Consider the following 22,294-nt stretch of genomic DNA (forward strand, 5'->3'; position numbering starts at 1 on the left):
GTTGGATACGTGGAGATCCAGTGACACAGGGACTGAAGTGGGCAAATGAGTTGGAAGACCGGATTTCCCTTTATGCAGATGATATTTTACTTTATGTTGCCTCCCCTCGTACCTCCATCTGTAGAATACTCCAAATCTATTTCAGACACTGCTCATATTCAGGCTATGTCATGAACTGGTCTAAGTCAGTTGTGTATGTCAGCCCTTCTGATTAACTGCAAGGCCACAATTGTTGAAGACTGGATTCGATACCTAGGGGTCAAAGCAACAGCTTATCTCTTTTCCATGAATGGAACCTTTTGGGTCCCCTGGCCCGATTACAAAGTGATGTCCACCATTGGCGAACGCTGACGGTATCGTTATTGGGGTGTGCGGCGCTCTACAAAATCATGGCTCTCCCCCGGCTCCTCTATGTATTATAGAATACTCCATACGGGTCCCTGGCGCGTATTTTAAATCAATGGACGGGAAACTTAAGAACTTGCTCTAAGATGGGAAGCACCCACGCATCGCGGAATCTAAACTGGCTCGCGGGTGGTGGGGGGATTGCCCTGCCGCATCTCCAAAGTTATTATTGGGCTGCACACCTATCTGTTGTTAACAGATGGGTATATGGATCACAGCAGGTTCCTGCATATCGGATGCATAGATGGCTGATATGTTGGGGAGGGTTATAGAGAGGCGTTGTACACAAAAATGTGTGGGCAGCGGCTCTCCGGTCCCACTGCTCTTGCGGTAGTCATATGGCACACTACCACTATAAAACTTGGGTCAGCAAATTGACACCAAATGACACCCCTTTGGCATGCTGCTATACCGAGCAACTTGAGCAGGTGCAAGGGGTATAACAAGTGGGACACCATCGGAATTTCGCAAGTTAGCGACGTAATAAAGAAAGGTAAAATGCAGACATTTTTGGAATTGCAAAAAAAAATGCGCTATCTATCGGCGAAATCTTCCGTTGCCCACAAATACGCCATGCGTTACGGGAAGCAATTAAAGGAAGCCATGAGATCCCAGAAGCTAACCTGCTGGAGGATAGACTACTAGCAGACCCAATGTTGTGTGAGGCGATTCCACTGATGTACCAAAAAACCATTAATAACCTACCAGATCAGTTGATACATCGGCGCGAACGCTGGCAGACTGACGTGGGTGACCTGGAGGAAGAAGACTGGAGGGATGCACTCTCCTCCCCGCTCGAGGTGGCCATACCGTTGCAGTTAAGACTGGTTTAGTTAAGTGTTACACCGAACTTATATCACCTACACAACAGTAGTTAGGATAGCCCGTAGTGGTTCAGGGGACTGTAGGAGGGGATGCGGGTATGTTCCACCACACAATCTGGGAATGTCCCTTGATACGGATTTACTGGGAAGCAGTCAGTTGAGCGGTAGGTGAGGTGCGTGGTTTTGTCTTATCACTGTCTCCTAAGATCTGCTTGCTTAACATCTGGGACGGCACCAATTTTAACTGCGTGGACCAACTGTGGGCAGCTACTGGGTTTGCAATTGTAAAACTCAACATTGCCTGTATATGGGGCGTCTCAGACTCACTAACAATTGTAGAATGGGAGCGGGATGTCAATTGGTGTATGCTGGCAGAACAAGCGGTCTACACGAACAGGGGCTGTCCCAAGAAATGGGATAAGATATGGGGAAAATGGAATGCGTACTGAGGCAATATCTGCATTTCCCCATCTGTACAAGGAAATGGACCGGCTGGGTTACAAGTATGATGCTCTGGTGGGGGGGGGGAAGGGAGATGCAATGGGATTGTTTGGGATAATCAGTATGGAATGCAATCTCCTGTTTCTGAACTGATGTGATGCACATGATTGTATTGTAATGTCATCATTATGTTCAATAAAAAAGATTTCAACAAAAAACAAAACAAAAGCCTGTTATATTTTCAAGGTTGTGTGTATGCTTTAGGGCCCTCCAAGATGTAGGGCTTGCATTCATCTGACACCTTTTTCCCTGGTATTTCTCAGGTGTGCTATGTTGTTCTTGGGATTGTTTTCTGCAGGGTCCTAGTATAAAGCAAGTCGGGAAGGGTGTAAGAGATTTTGTCTGTCCAGTAGCAAATGTTAGGAATGTATTGCCTTTGGAAATGAGAAGATATATATTTTCTGGTGTTTAGAAATCCGCTTAAGGCTGGTCTTTTTTTATAGTTCAAGGGCTAAATGTTTTGTTCTCCGTCTCCTGTCGGAGTCTAGATACTGTTCGGCAATCACTGGGTATATAAATAGTGTAAATAAAAAATGAAAAACTTTATAGAGTGGATAAAGTGGTTCTTCAGACTGCTCCGAAGAAGCTATTCAGTTAAGTTTCCGTGCACTTCTACTACCTGACCATAAACAGTCAGAGGTGTAGTACTTTGATAATAAATAGTTTTGAGCATGTGAACATCCTTTCTGTTTGAAAATTGTAATGAGTTCAATGGTACGGATGGCACTGCTGTCGCCTTGGAAGTATCTTACTCGCAAGCTCTTTAGGATACCCTTTTAGGTTACAGCAGTGTGTGCCACGTGCTGTATTAACCACTTTGAGCAATTCTTTAAATATTTGCACTCTTGTGCAGAAGCTATTGACGTATAGATGGCGACCTTGTGAAAGTATTGTCGCAAGTTCCCACACAATGTTTTGACAGACTCCAAAGGTGGAAGGACAATTGAAGAATCCCAATTAATGGCTACCCCGAAACGGAGCGATATGCATAGGCAGAGGTCCTTTCATACAACAGATACAATTAAATACCACAATGTGCTCTCTTGCTGGCTATGTCTTGTCTGAAAATGAAACCACCTTTGAACTGGATGTGCCCACAGCGATATTTTGACCTGTAATATAGATCTCTGAGAAACAGTCTTCTAAAGGATGAAGGACAGGTTGAATATTGACGAGACGGTCACAATTAGGGTCAACTTGTGGTAACACTCTAGCATTGGTCCCAAAATGCAGCACCTGCTGCAAAAGCAAATACAGATCTATGCTTCTGATTGCTGGAAAAGGAGCAGCTGCCTTCAAGGGATTAGTAGACTAATATAAAGACAATGATGACTTCCTTGGTAATCCTATTACAACCCTAAAACCCCAGATCTGCTTCATCATTTGGAGATTTTCGGGAGCCCACTAGGTAGCTCTAGTGTGGGTCTATTGTCCCTCTAAACCTGTTCAGCATACACATGTCTGCTCAACAATATTGTCCAAAACATATCATCAAGAAAAGTTCCAAGCAACCAATTGGCAAAAGGTTCTCAGTAATAACTTTGCTTCCTGTAACACAACTACAGGCCACCACTAAAACAGGCTGCACCATGTTAGGGGCGACCCGGGGTTCAGCACTTCCAGTCAGAAGTCTTCCAGCCCCATGCTGCAATCCTTCGTGCTTTCTTATACTGCACAACAGCCTTTTCAGTGTCCTCTAAATAAAACACTTAATCTGTGCCTCATATGTTTCCTCTTGTCCAGGAAATTCACTACCAGAATCTTGCACTTGGTCCTCCTCTTCATATGCAGTCAGTCTCTGAGCCATGTTTAGTGGCAGATTGAAAAAGCAAACCAACTGCTGGACAGTCAGCCATAATACTAACTAAAAAGTGTCACATAAAACACTACTGCAATAGACCACCCTGTGTCAAATTAAAACGCAACCAACTGTGGCAGTATCTAACAGTAGGAGTTTGACTCTTGAAATATAAAGATCTGACCAGAAACGTTAAATACAAGCCACACATTACAAACCATAAAATGAACTGTCTACTACAAAAAATATACCTAGTACCTTTTACTTGCTAGACTGAGGACAGCTGCACCAACTCTGAACAGACAGCAAGCACCAAAGATAGCACACTGGAAAAGAAAGAAACATGTACACGAGGCAACTACAGGATAGTAGGATCTTCCTTCATGGTTACCCCCACTTTTTGCTGGTGTCAGTATGTTTTCTTTGGCTTGTCTGACTGGGGTCCTGCTAATCAGGACCCTGGTCACTGTGCTTCCTCCCTTAATTGGCCATGGTAAGTACTGTTGTACATACATAATTGGCTACTGGTGTACCCTTGTAACTCCCTAATATATGTTACTAAGGTACCCAGGACATAGGTATACCATGGGTCTCCCATGGGCTGCAGCATGTATTGTGCCACCTATGCGAGACAACTCAAACTGTGACCAAAGGCCTTCTGTTGCAGCCTGTGTGAGTTGGTGCTGGCCTCCCTCATGACCGATACACGTTTTCATATATCTGAGATCATTGCGCTTAAAGCCTATAAGTTTCCCCTAGAACCGGCCTTTCGGGTCCTAGGTTATAAGTGTGAGGGTGCTCCTTCATGAAAAGGGCACCCCTACAATCCCTTGAGTTGATTCTCCAGGCTTTGCTAGTGCGCTCAGTCATTTTAATACATATGTGGACATCAGTCATATGAGATGTCTAACTATTTTGTGGCTGCACCGAAACCAGTTATGTTTGGTATCAAACTTGTTTGAATCATACCCCAACACCGATTCCAGTTTTGGAAGTACAATCCCATGTACTGTGGGGGGGGGGGGGGGGGGGGGGGGGGGTGGGAGCGCTACCTTGGGTATCCCCCCCCCCCCCCCCCCCTTGCACTCTCAGTTACAGCCTTTCAGGGTCTGACAGAAAGCTAGTGCTGTTGCCGACCACAGACACCATTCTGCCCTCCTGCTGCTGAGCCAAGCTCTAGCAGGGGAAGGTAGAACAATAGGCCTCATATTACAGGGAGGTATGACCACCTCCCAGACACGACTTAGTGTATTGGGCTGGGTTGGGGCACTTGTCAGCGCCAACAGACTGCTTTGAAGGGCACATTTGATACCCTCCTTGCATACAGCAGTTGGAACAAGTTCTGTGAGCCCTTGGCTCCCTCTCTGGCCTGAAACTGAACAAAGGACATGGAAGTATCCTCCCCTCTTTCCAGCCTCTCCTCTGGGAGGGACCCCTGAATCGTTCTAACTCTTTTCCTTGGGTACTTAAGAGCTTACCTGTGGGTGGCTCTTCATATTCGACGTGGGACAGGATTCAAGCTTGAAACCATGTCACTCTTCAACCATCTGGACACTTAGACTTCGCCTTGAACCGATACTGCATCAAGAAATACTCATGCTGGTCCTGGACTTGCTGCACTGCAAGTCATCTTCGACTTCTCTGTCTGTGTGCTTCTACCAAGATCGTCACCAGACCTGTGGGCATCAAGAACACCCGCAGTAATCACCTTTGGAGTGATGAAGTCACCCCTTTGGATCTGCAGGCACTTCAAAAAGATGACCGGTCTGCAGCTCCTAACGTCCCACGGACTTCGAAAGGCTCCTACAATTTTGGGGACAGTTACCCTTGGCAGAACCGCTGGTACCGAACCCCTGTGCACCATGTCCACTTGCCCTTGGCAAGGATTTTCTGATAGATACATCTGCCAGTGGATTCCTCACCTTGTGATTCCTCACCTTGTGAATATCCCCCTTGCGTCAGCAACATTCGGAAATTCTTTTTGTAGCTTCACGCCGACGTGGACGACGTCTTAGAGGCACGGCATCGCGCGCGACTCCGCTGACGTCACCGACACCATAATAGGGCCACGACGGCGTGATGACATCAGTTCCCTTTTTTCCGCGTCGTCGACGCCAACGGTTTTCAGGGATCGTCTGTAGCTGTATTGGAACTCTGTTACTTTGTATTTCTTTTGGTGTCTTCTTCGTCTTCTGTCGTGATGACTTCGAAGAAGACTGGATTTAAGGCTTGCGGAGAATGTAACAAGATGATGTCCATCACGGATCGGCACGAGTGCTGTGTTTGGTGCCTGAGCTCAGATCATGACGTCGAAGATTGTCCTTCTTGTAAGAAGATGACTCCAAAGGCTCTTCGGGAGAGGGAGACGAAACTCCTCGTGGCAAAATTAAAGAGCAAAAAAGATCAAAAGAGTTCGAGGTCGCGAACTCGGCATTTGAGGTCGCGCTCGGATTCATCTTTGGCACATGCTTCGAAGTCTTCGAGGAAGAAACATAAGAGGAGGAGTCATGACTCTCGCCATCATTCAGAGAAAGACTCGAGTTCGAGACTGAAGTCACAGGTGAAGTTACTTCGAAAGGAGGTGGCGGACTCTGCTTCGGAAGTGCAGTTCTCCGAGGGTGAGGCTTCGCGTGCAGATTTGCTTGTGTCTCCGAGGCAGTTGCCAAATCCTTCTCAGAGTCCATACTATCCTTCTGGTCATGAAGATGAAGGTGAGGAGGAAGAAGATGAAGAAGGTGAGGGCGAGGCTTTGTTGCCTGCGGGCTCGTCGACCCCGGGGCACCAGCCTGAAGTGGAGGCCAAGGTCGTGAAGACTCCGCTCCCTCAAGAGCAACCTGGGAGCTTTTATCCAGCTTTTCCAGCACCAGGTGAAGGTGAGGAGGAAGAAGATGAAGAAGGTGAGGGCGAGGCTTTGTTGCCTGCGGGCTCGTCGACCCCGGGGCACAAGCCTGAAGTGGAGGCCAAGGTCGTGAAGACTCCGCTCCCTCAAGAGCAACCTGGGAGCTTTTATCCAGCTTTTCCAGCACCAGGTCAGGATCCAACACAGTTCCTGAATGCCATGGTTGGAGTATACTCAAGGGCTATGTACCCCTCTGGTGCACGGTTGGTTCCACGGGTCCATAGGCGTTTAATCTGGGCGTCCCCCAGGCTTATGCTCCTGCGCCTTTTATGCCTTTCATGCCGGCTCCAGCTCCGCATTGGCATTTTCCAGCGCCGTAGAAGCCTTCGACTCCGAAGCCTCCGACGCCGGTTCCATCGACGCCGAATCGATTGACGCGGATACCCTTGACTCCGATGCCGAATCCAGTTCGTCCTCTGGTTAAGCTGCCTCTTCCGACTACGATTTCGGCGTCGGCTCCGGTGGAGTCGGTCCCGGCTCCGTCAACTTCGTTTATGAAGGAGAGGTCGAGGCGTGAGGCACAGAGGCTTCTGGAAGAAGAGAGGTATCGGGATGAAAATTTGGAGGAAGGTGAGCTACAGGATTCTGAGGATCCTTTTGATGATCTGAGAGAGGCCAGTGGTCTTGAGCTGTCTCCTGAGTGGGATTTGTCCTCTGTTTCAGACGTGCCTTCCAAGGATGTGACACCTTATCGCGTTGTATCTAGGAAGGCTGCAGACTTGTTAAATATTACTCTGCCTACTTCTGAGTACAAGTCTAACATTCTTACTGAGGTCCTTCACTCGCCGTCCTCTGTTATTGAACCAATGCTCCCATTTAATGACGCTTTGGCTGAGCCCATTTATGAAGTTTGGAAAAAAACACTGACAGCTCCTGCTGTTTCAAGGGCTGTTGTGAGGATGTATAGAGTGGCACCTGGTGACCCGGACTTTTTGTCAATGCACCCTCTGCCGGAGAGTTTGGTTGTGCAGGCTGCCTGCTCAAAGAAGTCTACGTGTGCTTTTCAGCAGGTTCCTGGGTAAAAGGAGGCAAGGAAGCAAGACCAGGCGGCAAAGAAGATCTTTTCATCAGCCAGCATGGCTATAAAGTCTACAAATGCAACTTGCCTGATGGGTAGATACATCCATGCTTTGATAGATTCCGTCAAACAGTTGGTGCCTAAAATTCCTGAGAACGATAGAAAGGATTTTCAGGAAGTTATTTCTGACACTAAGGCTGCGGCACGGCAGGTAATCCAGAGTGGGCTGGACACGGCTGATTCAGTGGCGAGAGTGATGGGCTCATCAGTGGCCACAAGGAGAGCTGCGTGGTTGAAATCTTCAGAATTCTCTGTGGATGTTCAGTCTGCTTTGATGGATTTGCCTTTTGATGGGTCAGGATTGTTTGACAAGAAGGCTGACGCTTCTTTAGAGTGGTTTAAAGTCAGCAGAGCGACAGCGAAGTCTTTGGGCCTCCAGACAAGGGGCTCTTTTGGAAAGCGATTCAGAGGATTTGGCAGATCTTCCTTTCGGGCCTACAAACAATCGCAGCAGCAGCAGCAGAATACGCTGTACAAGTCATACAGGGGCAGACCGAGAGCTCGTCCTAGAGGTCGCCAAGCCTCCTCCTCCTCCTCCTCCTCCTCCTCCTCCTCCTCCTCCTCCTCCTCCTCCTCCTCCTCCTCCTCTTCCCCTTCCCAGCCCCCTGCCACCGCAGCAAAGCAGCACTAGATTCGCCATTCCGGATCATGTGGGCCCAGTAGGGGGCCGGCTTACCCATTTTCTGCGAGATTGGGAATTGATTACATCGGATCTTTGGGTTCTCTATCTCGTGGAGAATGGGTATGCTCTTCCCTTTCGAGAATTTCCCCCCAATTACCCTCCTTGCCAAGGTTTTTGTTCGGAGGACCACCTGCTGCTCCTGCCGGAAGAAGTCCTGGCACTGTTCAGAAAAGGTTCGATAGAGGTGGTTCCGGAGCAGGAGAGGGGTCAGGGATGCTACTCCCGGTATTTTCTGATCCCCAAGAAGGATGGCACACTTCGTCCAATTCTGGATCTCAGGATCTTGAACCTTTACCTGAAGCAGGAGAAGTTCAAGATGCTCACACTTGCGCAGGTTCTTCAAGCGCTGCTGGAAGAAGACTGGATGGTGTCAATCGACTTGCAGGATGCATATTTTCATATCCCAATCCTGAAGTCGCACAGAAAGTATCTCCGTTTCACGGTTGGATCGCAACACTACCAGTTTGTGGTCCTTCCGTTTGGTCTTACTACTGCACCTCGAGTTTTCACCAAGGTGATGGCTGTGGTGGCTGCCCATCTCAGAAGGTCAGGGATACCGGTATTCCCATATCTGGACAATTGGATGATCAAAGCGGAATCTCCTGAGATAGTGCTCCATCATCTGCAAGAGACAACTCAGTTGTTGCACAGGTTGGGTTTTTCGATAAATGTACCCAAATCTCACCTGGTGCCCTCCCAGCGCAACCTGTTCATAGGTGCGGTACTGGACACTACTGTGTGTCGTGCATTCCCTCCTCCTCAAAGGATTCATGACATACAGGAAATGATTCCTTTATTTTACAATGGGGCGGTCGTTCCAGTCCTGAAGGTCCTTCGCCTGCTCGGTCTGATGGCTTCTTGCATTCTGTTGGTCAACCATGCATGCTGGCACATGAGGGTACTCCAGTGGTGCCTCAGCAGGCAGTGGTATCAGCACAGCGGAGATCTCTGAGTCAGTGAGGATCTCGAGAGAAACTGCAGCGGATCTGTCTTGGTTGAGCGTGGAAGGCAATCTGTCACAAGGAAAGCCTTTTCAACTACTTCCATCGGTGGCCACAGTGATAGCAGATGCATCCACTCTAGGGTGGGGTGCTCATCTGGGGGATCTGGAGGTGAAAGGTCTTTGGTCTCCAGAGGAAAGGTTGCTTCACATCAACCTTCTAGAGTTGCGGGCAATACGTCTGACATTCAAGGCCTTCCTCCCTTCCCTTCGCGGTCAGTCAGTTCAAGTCCTGACTGACAACACGACCGAGATGAGGTAGTTCGTCACGTCTTTCGGACGTGGGGGACTCCTCAGGTGGACCTGTTCGCCACTCGCGAGAATGCTCACTGCCCGTCATTCTGCAGCCTCCAGTTTCCGATGCAGGGAGCCTTGGGGGACGCGTTTCAGTTGAGTTGGGACTCGCAACTCCTTTACGCTTTTCCTCCCATACCTTTGATTCCTCGGGTTCTGAGGAAGATACGCCAAGACTGGGCCCAAGTCATATTGATCGCCCCGGATTGGCCAAGAAGGGTGTGGTATACAGATCTTCTCCACCTCTCCTCATGCCCGCCGCTCCGTCTACCTCACAGGGCAGGTTCTACACCTCCACCTCCAGACCTTACACCTTCTTTGCCTGGAGATTGAGCGGGGCAACCTGATTTCCTTTTCTCTCCCGCACGATGTGGTGGATGTCATCTTATCGGCTAGGCGTGACTCCACCAAGTCCATTTATTCTTATAGATGGTCTAAATTTGTTTCTTGGTGTGGGGAGAAGTCTGTTGACCCTTTAAGGGCTTGTTTGTCCAATATACTTCAAGTTGCACTTTCTATGGCCCAGCAGGGTTTTGCGGTGGCAACTATCAAAGGTTATTTGTCGGCCTTATCGGCTTTCCTTTGTTTGCCGGACCAGCCCTCTTTGTTTAAATCTCCTATTGTATTACGATTCCTTAAGGGCCTTACAAATAAATTTCCTCCTACACCATTTATTGTACCTCAATGGGACTTGAACCTTGTTCTTACGTTCTTGATGGGTTCGCTTTTTGAACCTTTACACACGTCCCTTGAGACTTTTGTCTTTTAAGACTATTTATCTAGTGGCAATTACCTCGGCAAGGAGGGTAAGTGAGCTTCAAGCTCTTATTTCAAAGCCCCCATTTTTATCCATTCATGCTGAAATAATGGTTCTCAGGACCAGGGCTGCTTTTCTGCCTAAGGTGGTAACTCCTTTCCATCTGGGGCAGTCCGTTACCCTCCCTACCTTCTATCCTCCCCCTCACTCTTCCAAGGAGGAGGAGAGACTTCACCGCTTGGACCCTAAGAGGGCGATGAGGTTTTACCTGGACAGGACGAGAGAGTTCAGGTTGGATGACCAGCTGCTTGTCGGATTTGCTGGCTGCAAGAAGGGGAAGGCGGTGCACAAGCGCACGCTCTCGAGATGGATTATCCTCTGTATTAAGATCTGCTACGCTCTGGCGGGTAAGGAACCTCCAGAGGGTATAAGAGCCCACTCTACTAGAGCAAAGTCTTCAACATCTGCTTTGTCTAGGGGTGTACTTGTTGAGGATATTTGTAGAGCGGCGACTTGGGCCTCCCTCCACACTTTCGCGTAGCATTACTGCTTGGATACCGAGGTGAGGAGGGAGGGTCACTTTGCGCGCGCTGTCATCCAGTATTTTCTGGTGTAGAAGTGTGGACACCCTCCTCCGTGAGTGGGGATTTCTGTTGGACTCTATTCACAAGGTGAGGAATCCACTGGCAGATGTATCTATCAGAAGAACAAGTTAATTACCTTTGGTAACGCTTTTTCTGGTAGATACAGTATCTGCCTGTGGATTCCTCACTGACCCACCCGTCTCCCCCGTTGTCTTCTCTTCTTACCTGAGTTACTGTAATGTATTGTATATATATTTTATTGTCATGGAAATGTTTTTTTTCAATTGCTTTCCTGCATTTGCTTCACACTATGTGTGTTATCTTGACATTTATGTACTGTGTATAGTGTGTATATATCTACTGTCATTGGTCCGTCCGTGTGCCTCGAAGGCACGGAAAAAAGGGCGGAACTGATGTCATCACGCCGGCGTGGCCCTATTATGGTGTCGGTGACGTCAGCGGAGTCGCACGGGATGCCGTGCCTCTATGACGTCATCGCGAAGCTACAAAAAGAATTTCCGAATTTTGCTGACGCAAGGGGGATATGCACAAGGTGAGGAATCACAAGGTGAGGAATCCACAGGCAGATACTGGATCTACCAGAAAAAGTTACCGAAAGTAAGTAACTTGTTCTTTGGTGAGCTGCTCGAGGGTCCCTTAGACTCCTGCGCCTTTAGTCTGTGGGTCCTCTTGAGGATCTTCTTCTGCTCCAGTGGGCTCCCTGCTTGCTCGGAGACTGCTCTGACTTTCCTGTGTGTGGTGAGTCCTTTGGAACTTGCAGATCCCAACATTGCTCCTTAATCGCTTTCAACATTTGTTGCAGCTGTTAAGGCTTGTTGGTGTTCCCACTGGACACCGACTTCCTGGTCCTCGACATCTGACGTGCGACAGCTCCTGCATGGCTCCTGGCCTTCCTCAGCGTAGCCTGGGCATTGCACATGCAACGTGAAGGTCATCATCCTAACTTCTAAACCTTCCGTCAGCGGTGGGCATTGCTCTTCCGTGCCTCCTGGTCACATAGACACTGTCCCCTCTGCTTACAGGTTCTTCACTTCAAGTATCCACCCTTGGATTCTACCGGACTCTTGCACAATCATCTCCATCTTTCCTGACGTCCTCTATTGTGGTTCAAGCGTCATTTCGCACCTATGAACCTGGTTGCCCTGGTGTAGGTATCCTTGTTCTTGTGGTAACTACTGGTGGAGTGACTCTCCAATCTTCTGTCTTCAACTGGGTTTCTTCAGGGTCCACTCGGAAGAGGCCTTCTTCTTCAAAATTGCAACCAAGACTTCCCCTTTGACTTCTATTAGACACGTGACTGTATTTCTACTCTGCACACGGCCTCCGTGGAGTTCCTAAGTACTTAACTTGGGTGGATCCTTGTATCTCTAGCTCTTCTGAGTTTCCTGATCCAAGTCCTGAATTCGGTCGCAGTTTGTGTTCCACTTTTTTAGTATATGGTTTTGTCTCCCCCTGGAGACCACTGTATTTTGTGCTTACTTACCTATATGCAATTGAAGTGTTAATTGTGTTGAATGTATTGCTTTGCCCTCCCAAATAATAGAAAATACTGCACCCTCACATGGAGGCACACACACAGCGAAGCAATGAAAACACCAGGAAAGGGATTTCACTCTCATAATATGAGGCACATCAAAAGACTGTTTTCAGAATAAAGCATGGGGATTTACTTGTGCAACACTCTTTACCAGAAATGTTTTTCCAGATGTCAAATGAACAACACTAAAGCTACACTGGCTGCCAGTGCGGAAAAGAATCTGGTTTAAGTCACTTTGTGTGATCTTCAAGGCGCTGCATGGCCTGGGCCCCCAATGCCTGACCCCTTTCTTCCAGTAGTATAAGCCAACGCGAGCTCTACGATCAGCCGAGCAGGGGCTGGTTGTCTTCCCCAGAATAAGAAAAGTTTGCTGGGGAGGCAAAAGTCTATCCCTAGGTGCCGCCAAGGCATGGAACGCGCTGCCGTCAAGTCTGAGACTGACCCTCGACTTGCTCAAGTTCAGGAAAGCCCTTAAAACGTGGCTTTTCACTCGCTAACTTCCCTGCCCACGCCCACTAGCGATCAGCCAGCGCCAGGACACCTTTGGGTAACAGTGCGCTTTAAAAATGTCAAAAAATAAATAAATATATAGAGGTATATATACATATATGTGCTAGCAATAATAACACTCTTGTAAATAGTTCGATGCATGGAACGAAATAAAAGCAGATAATACTGTCGTCCACTGGATAATAATACTGGTCGTCCACTGCATGAAATCAAAAATATATATACACTAAATACATCAGATGGTTATAACCCCTGGAGACTTGAATGTGCGCACAGACACATTCACACATCACAATCAGTAACCCAAAATAACACATCAGATGATTATAACCACTGTAGACCTGAATGTGCACGCAGACACACTTGCATATCAGAATGTCAATAATCAAAAGAAAACACCTCAACGATCGCTCTTTCTCTGCATTCTTGCCAGCTCGGCTAGAAGAACCCTTGACAGGCAGGTAGAAGCTTCGATTGGGCCCAAGTTCCCTGCGGCGACATGTCGGTTTCACAGAGAGCTTCCGCCTGGGCTCCAAGATTTCCACCTTTAATACCCTTTACTCAACCTAAGGAGAAGGTTCTAGAAATCTCGCCCCCTTCTTCTGTTACGCATAGCCGAGCTGTCCGTACTGGTTTGTGTCAAGGTCAAGACAGAAGGTGACGAGGCCCCTGTATTAGATTCCGAGGCAGGGCTGTACATTCCACACATTTCTCTTGCAACAACAGTCTCTGCTGTGAAGGGTACCAAGCATGCATTCCACAGTGAAGCTTACGAAACTCTCCAAAAGTACAGAAAATAACCTTGAAAGTGAATAACATAAACAACTTGAGTAATTTGGGGCCCTGCTTGTGTGCGCTAAGCTCAAGCTAGACCGAGTCAGAATTTAAGACGGCATGAGGGGATGTCAAAGCTAATAGTAAGAACTTAATAATACTTCCCTATGTAGAACACAATGCACATTTGTACACCACTGTCTATAGCACTGCACACTTCATCTCCCAATGTACAACATAATGGACATTTGAGCACCACTGCATATAACACTGCACTCGGAGACTGAGAAGTACATTCCACACCTTTCTCTCTTTCATGCTTTCAAATGCACCTCCCAGATGTTCTGTTTCTTGCAGGGCTGCTTTACTCTGTGAAAACTCCCCCTCTGCAGCTACAAGCAGACACAAAAGAAATAGTCAAGGAAAAAGGCACTTGCAGGAAACATGTCATACAATCAAGAAAACACCTAAAATCAATTAAAACAATGGTAGTGACAGGCCATCACGTGGTCCCAATACATGGGAGTGCCTCTGGCACTACAGTTGCTATCTCCGGGTTGGAGATATAACCATTTGTATGTGAGTGTTGTGTAATGAATAGACATATTTGTATACAGACTCTGTGGGGTTCACTTTCGTTTAACCTACACTACATGATTGGAACATGTGAAACAAGCTGCTTAACATTCCTTCAATAAGCCTAAAGGCTGCTCTCCACAGCAACCTTTTTGAGATCTTTCTATGGTATCAAAGGACACTAAAATCACCATAAGGATTGTGTGGATTAGTGCAAGGTGCTTCACTTAAACAAGTGTGCACAATATACTAAGCCAGCTTCCTGCAGCACTTATAGGTCTTGCAAAATCCATATATTAATATGAAACACAATAAAAAATAGGCTAAAACTTTTGAAAGTATTGCAACAGTAAATAAAACAATCAAGTAGGGCAATGATATTCATCTAAAGTAAACAATACAAAAAAATGTTTCCTTACTAAACTCGTGCAGCTCCACTAACTGCAGATATACCAATGCCGAAACCTCAAGCAGTATTCGCCACCAACGAAATCAAAAACTTGCACTAAAAAAAGGAAAATAAATATTAATTTCACAAATGCATATCTTGAGAAGAAATAAAATATTTACCATTATAAAGCGCAACAAACTCACATTTATCTAATAATTTACAAATTAAAGGAAATTGAAAAGCAAATTAGAACAAGGGATTACCAATGTAAAAACACACATGAATAGCACAGTGAGTAGGACCCCTAAACATGCAATACTTTCTTTAACATCCCACAGCCACATGTTAAAAGGCAAACTCAAAATGGCATCCACTCACTACTTTCAGTGCAGTAACAAATATTGAAAAAGGCACTTGGAAAACAACATGCACAAAACATCACAACGCAAAAGCAACCATTCACCCTACAGTTGTGCCCAGAACAAAAGAAATTAATTGTGAAGTTACCACCACAAATCACTGAAAGAGAAACAGAGGTACTATCACTTCACAAGGTAACACTTTTAAAATGATGGGAATGGTAGAATAGGTGCTGCTTGGCAGAACCGAACTGACCAGAAGCAGTACAGAGCTTTGGACCAGCTTTCAGCTTCATCGGAACAATGAAAGTGTGACATGTGTTATAGTATGGTAGGCTACAGAGGGGTCCAAAAGGATCAATGCCAAAACCTAGCTTGATCAGTTATCATTCTAATTTGGTTGAGTATTAGAAAATATTGTGACCTCAGACCTGTGCATTGCCTGCAACCTGCGGAGAAATATTCATACATTCATAAATTGTGTTGATGAAGGAGGGAAGCTGCCAATCACTGTTTAGTGATGTGATGGTCCTATAGTTGCTACAAATAAGGTTCACTGATTGCTTCTTCAAGAGAACCGATTCAACTATAAACTGTAATATACCCCTTTAAATAAATTGTGTTGTGTACATAAGCGGAGACAAAAGTCGTAGTGTGTTCAAGCACTAGAGAAACATTTTAAATAACTATGTAAAAAAGTTAATTTCTATGTAGGTGTGTATGTATGATTAGTGATCAACAGATTTAGAGACATTACGAACAGATTAGGAAAAAATCAACAAATGCGATTTGATGAGCTTGTGCCTCTCTCTTGCAGGTTCTGTGGCCTTACCTCCTGGAGTTTATTATCCCTGTTCAGTTCACCGATGCCCTGACCCCGGTGTGTAAGAGTTTAATACAGCTGGCAGCTAAGAAACAAGAGGCTGGAGTTGCAACTCTACTCATAAATTATGAAACAAACGGTGTGTATTCTTTCAAACAGTAAAGAGAAGCTTACTTGAATTGTCTATTTCAAATAAGGTGATATTGCAGTTACATAGTTAGGAAAACGTTTCCATTGTATTTATTTGATAGAATGAACTTAATTTGAACTACCCAGCAATACCGTGTAACTTCATTTACATGTTTTTTCAAAAGGACAAAGTTGTTTAGAACATTTGGAATCACAGATGCTTTTTATAAAAAGCTGTAGCTACTATTTGCCATGAAAGTAGTAAACCATTCCCATGTGAATGCGTCAGGTTTCTCTACTATATTGAGCGGTCTAAAGGCTTCAATGATCATGTGGGCCAAATGACCTTCATCAGTTACACCTGGGAAATGACATCGGATTCCAAACATCTTATGAACTGCTCGAGAGGTGTTATCTTCCGAGATCTCTCTGCGGCCATAATTAATAATAATAATACTAATCCCAATCCCAGATTTATGAAGCGTGACTTGTCACCCCTAATCATAGCCAGGCCCTGGGGGTCGTCGGGGAGATTAAGTGAGCTATTGCCCAGAGCCACATGATGCTGAGCTGAGCTGCTGCTGGTGCCGGGACTCAAACCGTGACCCCTGCGCTCTGGAGTCAGCTGCTCTTGCCGCTGCGCCACATTCCTCCTCATACTGGGCCTCTTTCCCGGAACCTACTTCACCTAGGAACAAGCACTGATAGGATCAGTTAGTCTTGATTCAATGCTTGCATACATGCTCGAATAAATAGTGTTCATGCTAGGGGACACAAATGTATGCAGATTTCATTCCACCCACTCCTGACCTCTGCTGATGTGTGATCACACCTCTACTTCTTCGTAATTTAAAAAACATTGCAAAGCTGTTAGATCTAGGCTTAATGTGCTAACTTTCTCAAAAACATTCACAATCACAATTCTAAAAGGCTGTAAGAGTACAAACATTATTGCAAGACCTCTTTACTTTGCTTGCGCTGACATTCCATTCCCATCACACATACTTGAACCAAGTCCTGAATTTAGATGAGCTATACTTGCAGAGAGACGTACTGTGGTGATTCAAGTGCATCCGCGCCCATGAGGTGAACCATTTTGGATACAGTACCCAAGTATGAAGGAATTCTCAATTTTTACAATATATTTTGGCCGATGTGTGCATTATAATTTGAAATGCTGGAGAAATGGCCAAAGATGGTGGCAATAAGGTGGTCTGTATTCCAATTGTATTATGAAAATCTGTATCTTAACATTGTTCATATAAATTAGAAAATGCATTTTAAATACCCACAGGATAGGTGGGGGATACATTGGATTCAACATCATTAGGCCTAAGCACTGAATAGTCCTGCCTACGCACAGGATCCCAGGGCACAAGCGCGCGCGCGTGTGTGTGTGTGTATATATATATTTGTGTGTGTGTGTACCTGTGTGTGCATAGCTTTTCACTAGAAAAGAATACTTATATTGAAAAAAAACATCTAACTTTGGAGCCTGTCAACAGGCTAATGTCCATTTTTAATCTATTTATTATTTTTGGTGAAAAAAGCTATTCAACTAAATAGGGACTACATTATTAACAGCATAATGCATAATTCACAAGCCTTTCATGAAGGGGAAAAGAAATGAAGGGCCATGTTACCAGATTGGCTTCTGTAGACAGGAGAGTAAAACTCGCACATGAATTCATGGGTGGGCTCTATGCCCACTGGAAGTTAACAGTATGCCTCACAACCGATAGCTCATGTGCTATTTTAGGCACAACTTAACAATGCTGTACTCTTGCCAGTGTAGAAACAGCTACCAAGATAGCAACGTATTGGTATTACACTCCTGTCCGTCTCCACAAAAGCAACCCATCAAAAGATCCTTTATGCTGACGAGGATGCGGTTTACCAGGCACCCTGACCCACGTCCTGTGGGATTCCCCTCGTCTGCAGTCCTACTGGACTCAGGTACTACGGGGCATAGATACGCATTTCGATACGGAACGGCCCCGTTTCCCAGCATGTATCCGCCTGGGTTTACCGAACGCCCTCATGTTCCCTCTCAAATCACATATGGGCCGCCAAATTGCACTAGCCTTAGGGGTGTCCCTTTAAAACATTTTCACACACTGGGGTTCCACCGGCTAACCTACGTACACGGCATGGCTGCACCGTATGTGGTACATTCTTGGCATGGAGAGGATCTCCCTTTAACTTACTTATAAGAGCACCTAATTTCCCAAGTTGTTGGAACCCTTTTTATCGCTTCCACCTTCTGAGTTCAACTAAATTACCTGCCCTAAATATTTGAGGTTGCTGTGTCTTACTGAACAGGTGCAGGAGGCCTCTCAAAGTGCAACATAACCAGCTGGGACAGATGCAAAGCCGGGGGGTGGGGTGGCGGGATGAGGGGTTGGACTTGGGGTGGGGCTTAGATGTTGGTGTTGCTAATGACGAATTCTATAGATATATATATCTATAGATTACTGGGTCAATTACCTTCAGTTTGCATCTACTGTAGAGACCCCTGTGCCACTCTCTAATCAATAGGGTGGGCTAAACTGTGGGTTCAGCACCACCTTGCCCATTGCTGTTTCAATCTTTTGTCGTGTTCATGAGACCCATTATTAAAAAATATTAAATTTCTAAGGCTCACATGTGATTCATAGACAGCCGAATAGCCACCTCAGCCGAACAGCCAAATAACCACCTCAGTGTAGCACTGATCTTATCGGAGATATTAACACATGGGGGGCTCTCACTGAAAATGTCAGCCTTGTTTGTTGGCCAGACAGCACCCCTTATAACACTTCTTGTTAGCTTTATTTGCTAGATGAAGAAACAATCTGATTGTTATACACATTCATGAAAACCTTTAATCAAAAGGGAAATCCAGTTTTTCTACCTTTTTAAGACGGTGTCCGGTCTTATGTACTTGTCCTGTTATGCATATTTGTAGAGCACACTATGAGCCAGGAGGCTATCCTGGCACTGAGCAGCCAAACCTAAGGCCTAGTGGTCTACTTGTAAGGCGGGTCTCCAGCTTCTTGTGCAATTTAAGAAGTAAGGAAGAGGCTCTTAAGGGCAGCGGTGCGATATAGACACTATGCACCCTAATAAAGCACACAGCACTTTATTTAGAATATTTTTGTCGATATTATCAGACAAAATTCAAATTTACATCAAACAAAATAAACAAGTGATTTTGTTTCAAATCCATCCTATATATTATATTATACAGTAATATTGTTGTATTTTGTACTTTTATGGCTGAATGTTCAGCCAAATAAAAGTTAATCTGAACATGCCTGATGAACATCAGTTGATGGACTCCCAACTTGCAGAGTGGTTTAAGTTGGGATGCTCAGATAGGCATTAGGAGGTCTGTACACTTTGGTATCCATAATAAGTCCCAGAGGGGTCTACCGACCACAGAGTCCATATGGACCCATTGTTTGTCGGAGCCTCTGAAGGAGCAGTTGGCCATTACTCTCTGGTGGGCTACTTTAAAATAGAGTCTAAAATCAGGAAGGGCAGGACTACCAATCAATCCTGTTTTAGCCAGCCTATGGACTTTTGAAACAACCTTGCCATCCTTACTTGTCAGATAAATCGCAGAGAAAAACGAGGGAAGGATGATTAAAAAAGCTTGAAAAAGGTATAATGTAGGTGGGATTAGTGTAATTCTGGCTGCATTTATCCTCCCTAGCCAAGAGAGGTAAAGTGGGGACCATCGACTTGACTAGTCTCATATAGTAGCAAGTAATTTAGGGGAGTCTGTGGCAAGTAGGTCTTGGAATCTAGGTGTAATGTGTGGTCCTAAATATTTAAGGAGTTTTTTGGTTTTGCAGAGCTGTCTCTGTACAGACAACGTGTAGCTGTCTGTCGGGGAAAGTGTAAGATCTAGGATATCCTATTTGCGATTGTTAACTATAAGCCTTAAACAGCTTCGAACTCCTGCAAGAGCCGCATGAAGTTCCACATATAATCCGCTGATTTGGCCAAAGGCTATAAATCTTCATCCTCAAAAAAGGGCTGGTTTATGTTAATTTCCTGCATTCTTGCAAAAAGGACGTCCCTTGCTTTCCCATCCTGTCAGAACTTAGTTGCCAAGAGTTCAACACTTATAGCGAAGATAATTGCAGAGAAGGGGGAGCCTTTTCTTCTGCCCCTGCACAGATAAAATGGTGCTGATAGCTTACTATTTAATTGTACCCTCTGTGGGGGAATGGTATCCAGCCAGTATCATGCAGATAAAGTTTGGATCTAATTTTAAGCGCTCTTGGGTAAGTCAGAAGGAGCCCCAGCCTCCCCAGTCGAGGCCTTTCACAATCTTGAGATACCAGTACTGCTGGGATGTTCTAATTTTTGACTTTTTCGACAAGGTGAATAACCCTCTTGTTATCATGAATCTAGCGTGCCTTAATGAAGCTCGGGTGATCAGGGTGCATCAGTCCAGGCACGAGCGACTCCACTCTGGATGCCAGAATTTTTGTGTATCATTGGCATCTAGGGTTTGCAGGGTAATAGGCCTCTAGGATGAACAAAGTTGCTCCATCTTCCCCTGCTTCAGAAATAGGGATATCTGGTCGTCAAAAATTGGAGTAACCTTCGCCTCCTGTCTAATAAAGTTGAAAGGCTGTGTGAGACAGGCAATCAGAGTGGCAGCGAGGGATTTGTAAAAATAAGCGGTGAGCCCATCAGAGCCTGGTGGTTAGCCCATCAGAGCCTGGCGGCTTTAGATATAGGTCCCTCCAGCTCTGCTGCCTGAGTTGCTGAGGTGCAGGGTAAGATCACGGAGTCTAGATAAATCAATTGTTGACATATGGTTGTCCGATCAGCACTGGGATCTTTATACCTTTTGCAGAAATACCACCCATTCCTCTAGGCACGAATGCAGAACTATCAAAATGCCAGAGACCGATTTTCCACTACAACCTTCAGTCTCTAAGATTGACTGCTTGGATCCTAAATTCAATGGGTTTGAGAACACAGATATCCTTGGGCACCAAGAAATCTCTTAGCACAATCCCAAGCTTTGCCTTCGAATGAAACCTATACCTCTAAAAGGAGAAGGTTCCTTCTGTAGTGCTCTTAAAAAAGTTTGTACTCCTTCCAGTTCTAAGTTCACCTAATCTTACCTTACCTTTTAGAACTGGTTAAATCAAGACTAATCGAGTATGCTTCATGAAAATTCACCTGGCAGTACCTCATTTCATAAGCGCTCTCCAAATGAGTCATCAATGTGGTCCTATAGGATCATTAAGGAATTCAGAAATGGTCTATTCTGAGTGTAGCCACCACCAAGGACACCACCAGTACTATGGGAACTCAATACTGTTCTTTCCCGTTTGATGTTAGCTGCTTTTGAACCAATCCACCTAACGAATATATAAAAGATCTCACCTGGGAGTTGGCACCTCTAATGACCATCAAATTGGCAAGAAGGGTAAGTAAGATTTAAGCTTTTACAGCTGCAGAGCCTTACCTACAATCCACCAAAATAGAACTAACTGTAAGTTTGTATTGAAAGTTCAAACCAATTTTCATCTAAATTAACTTTTTCTCACAGCTTTCTTTGCCTTCAGCGCTCTAGAGAGAGCGTTTCTTAGTTTAATGTCAAAAGGTGTCTAAAATTCTCCCTAGACAGAGCTAAACAATTGAGTAAATCAGCCTCCGTTTTAGCCATGTAGTTCTCCAGTGTTGGATTCTTTCATAGATGTGCATGCTGACTTCTTTCCTACTCAAATAGAGGCTCACTTCAAGCATTGTTTTGTAGTTATAATGCACTCTAATGACATGAAACCAGAAGTGTGTTGTCCTCTGAAAGGGTCAGGCATTCAACTCATTTGCTGAATTCTGGGTCTTTTACAATGATGTGGTTGTGCCAATAAAGAGGTACTGTTTGGTCTTAATCGGCAGGCACTGCTTAGATAAAGCTACTGAGGAACCCTTACTTATACAACAGTGAATGATTCAATCAGTGATTCTTTGAAAGATACCAAAGCTGAAGTATTCGAGTCACAGGTAAGTAACTTTTTTTTCTTTCTGGCTATCCTACTCTGATCCCAAGTCGTAGCCACATTCAGTAGCAGTGTATAACAAACAAAATAATAAAAATATAAGCCCCCTGTCATAATACTGATTGCTAAAGAGCAGCCTTTGACAGAACATAAGTAGAATTCTATTCAAGGGAATTTCTAAAGTGCTTATGTAGGAATGTAGGATCTGCTTTCATGGTCACCCCCACTTTTTACTGGTGTCATTATGTCTTCCTGACTAGTCTGACTGAGATCCTGCTAACCAGGACCCCAGTCTTGGTGCTTCTCCTCTAAATTTGACATATTGAGTACTTAGGTACCCT

General features: G+C 45.4%; 1 protein-coding gene across 2 annotated transcripts in view; it reads left to right on the forward strand.

Moving 5' to 3' along the window:
• The window catches only part of MROH1 (maestro heat like repeat family member 1), a 2,204,128-nt gene that overhangs the window by 790,520 nt on the left and 1,391,314 nt on the right, over positions 1-22,294 (forward strand). For both annotated transcript variants that reach the window (XM_086966435.1, XM_086966436.1), the window contains exon 15: positions 15,808-15,952. In XM_086966435.1, the coding sequence (XP_086822561.1) occupies positions 15,808-15,952 (145 nt within the window). The remainder of the gene's footprint in view (positions 1-15,807; positions 15,953-22,294) is intronic.

This window comes from Lissotriton vulgaris, chromosome 4_1 (assembly GCF_964263255.1).
Source record: "Lissotriton vulgaris chromosome 4_1, aLisVul1.2, whole genome shotgun sequence".
Lineage (NCBI taxonomy): Eukaryota > Metazoa > Chordata > Amphibia > Caudata > Salamandridae > Lissotriton > Lissotriton vulgaris.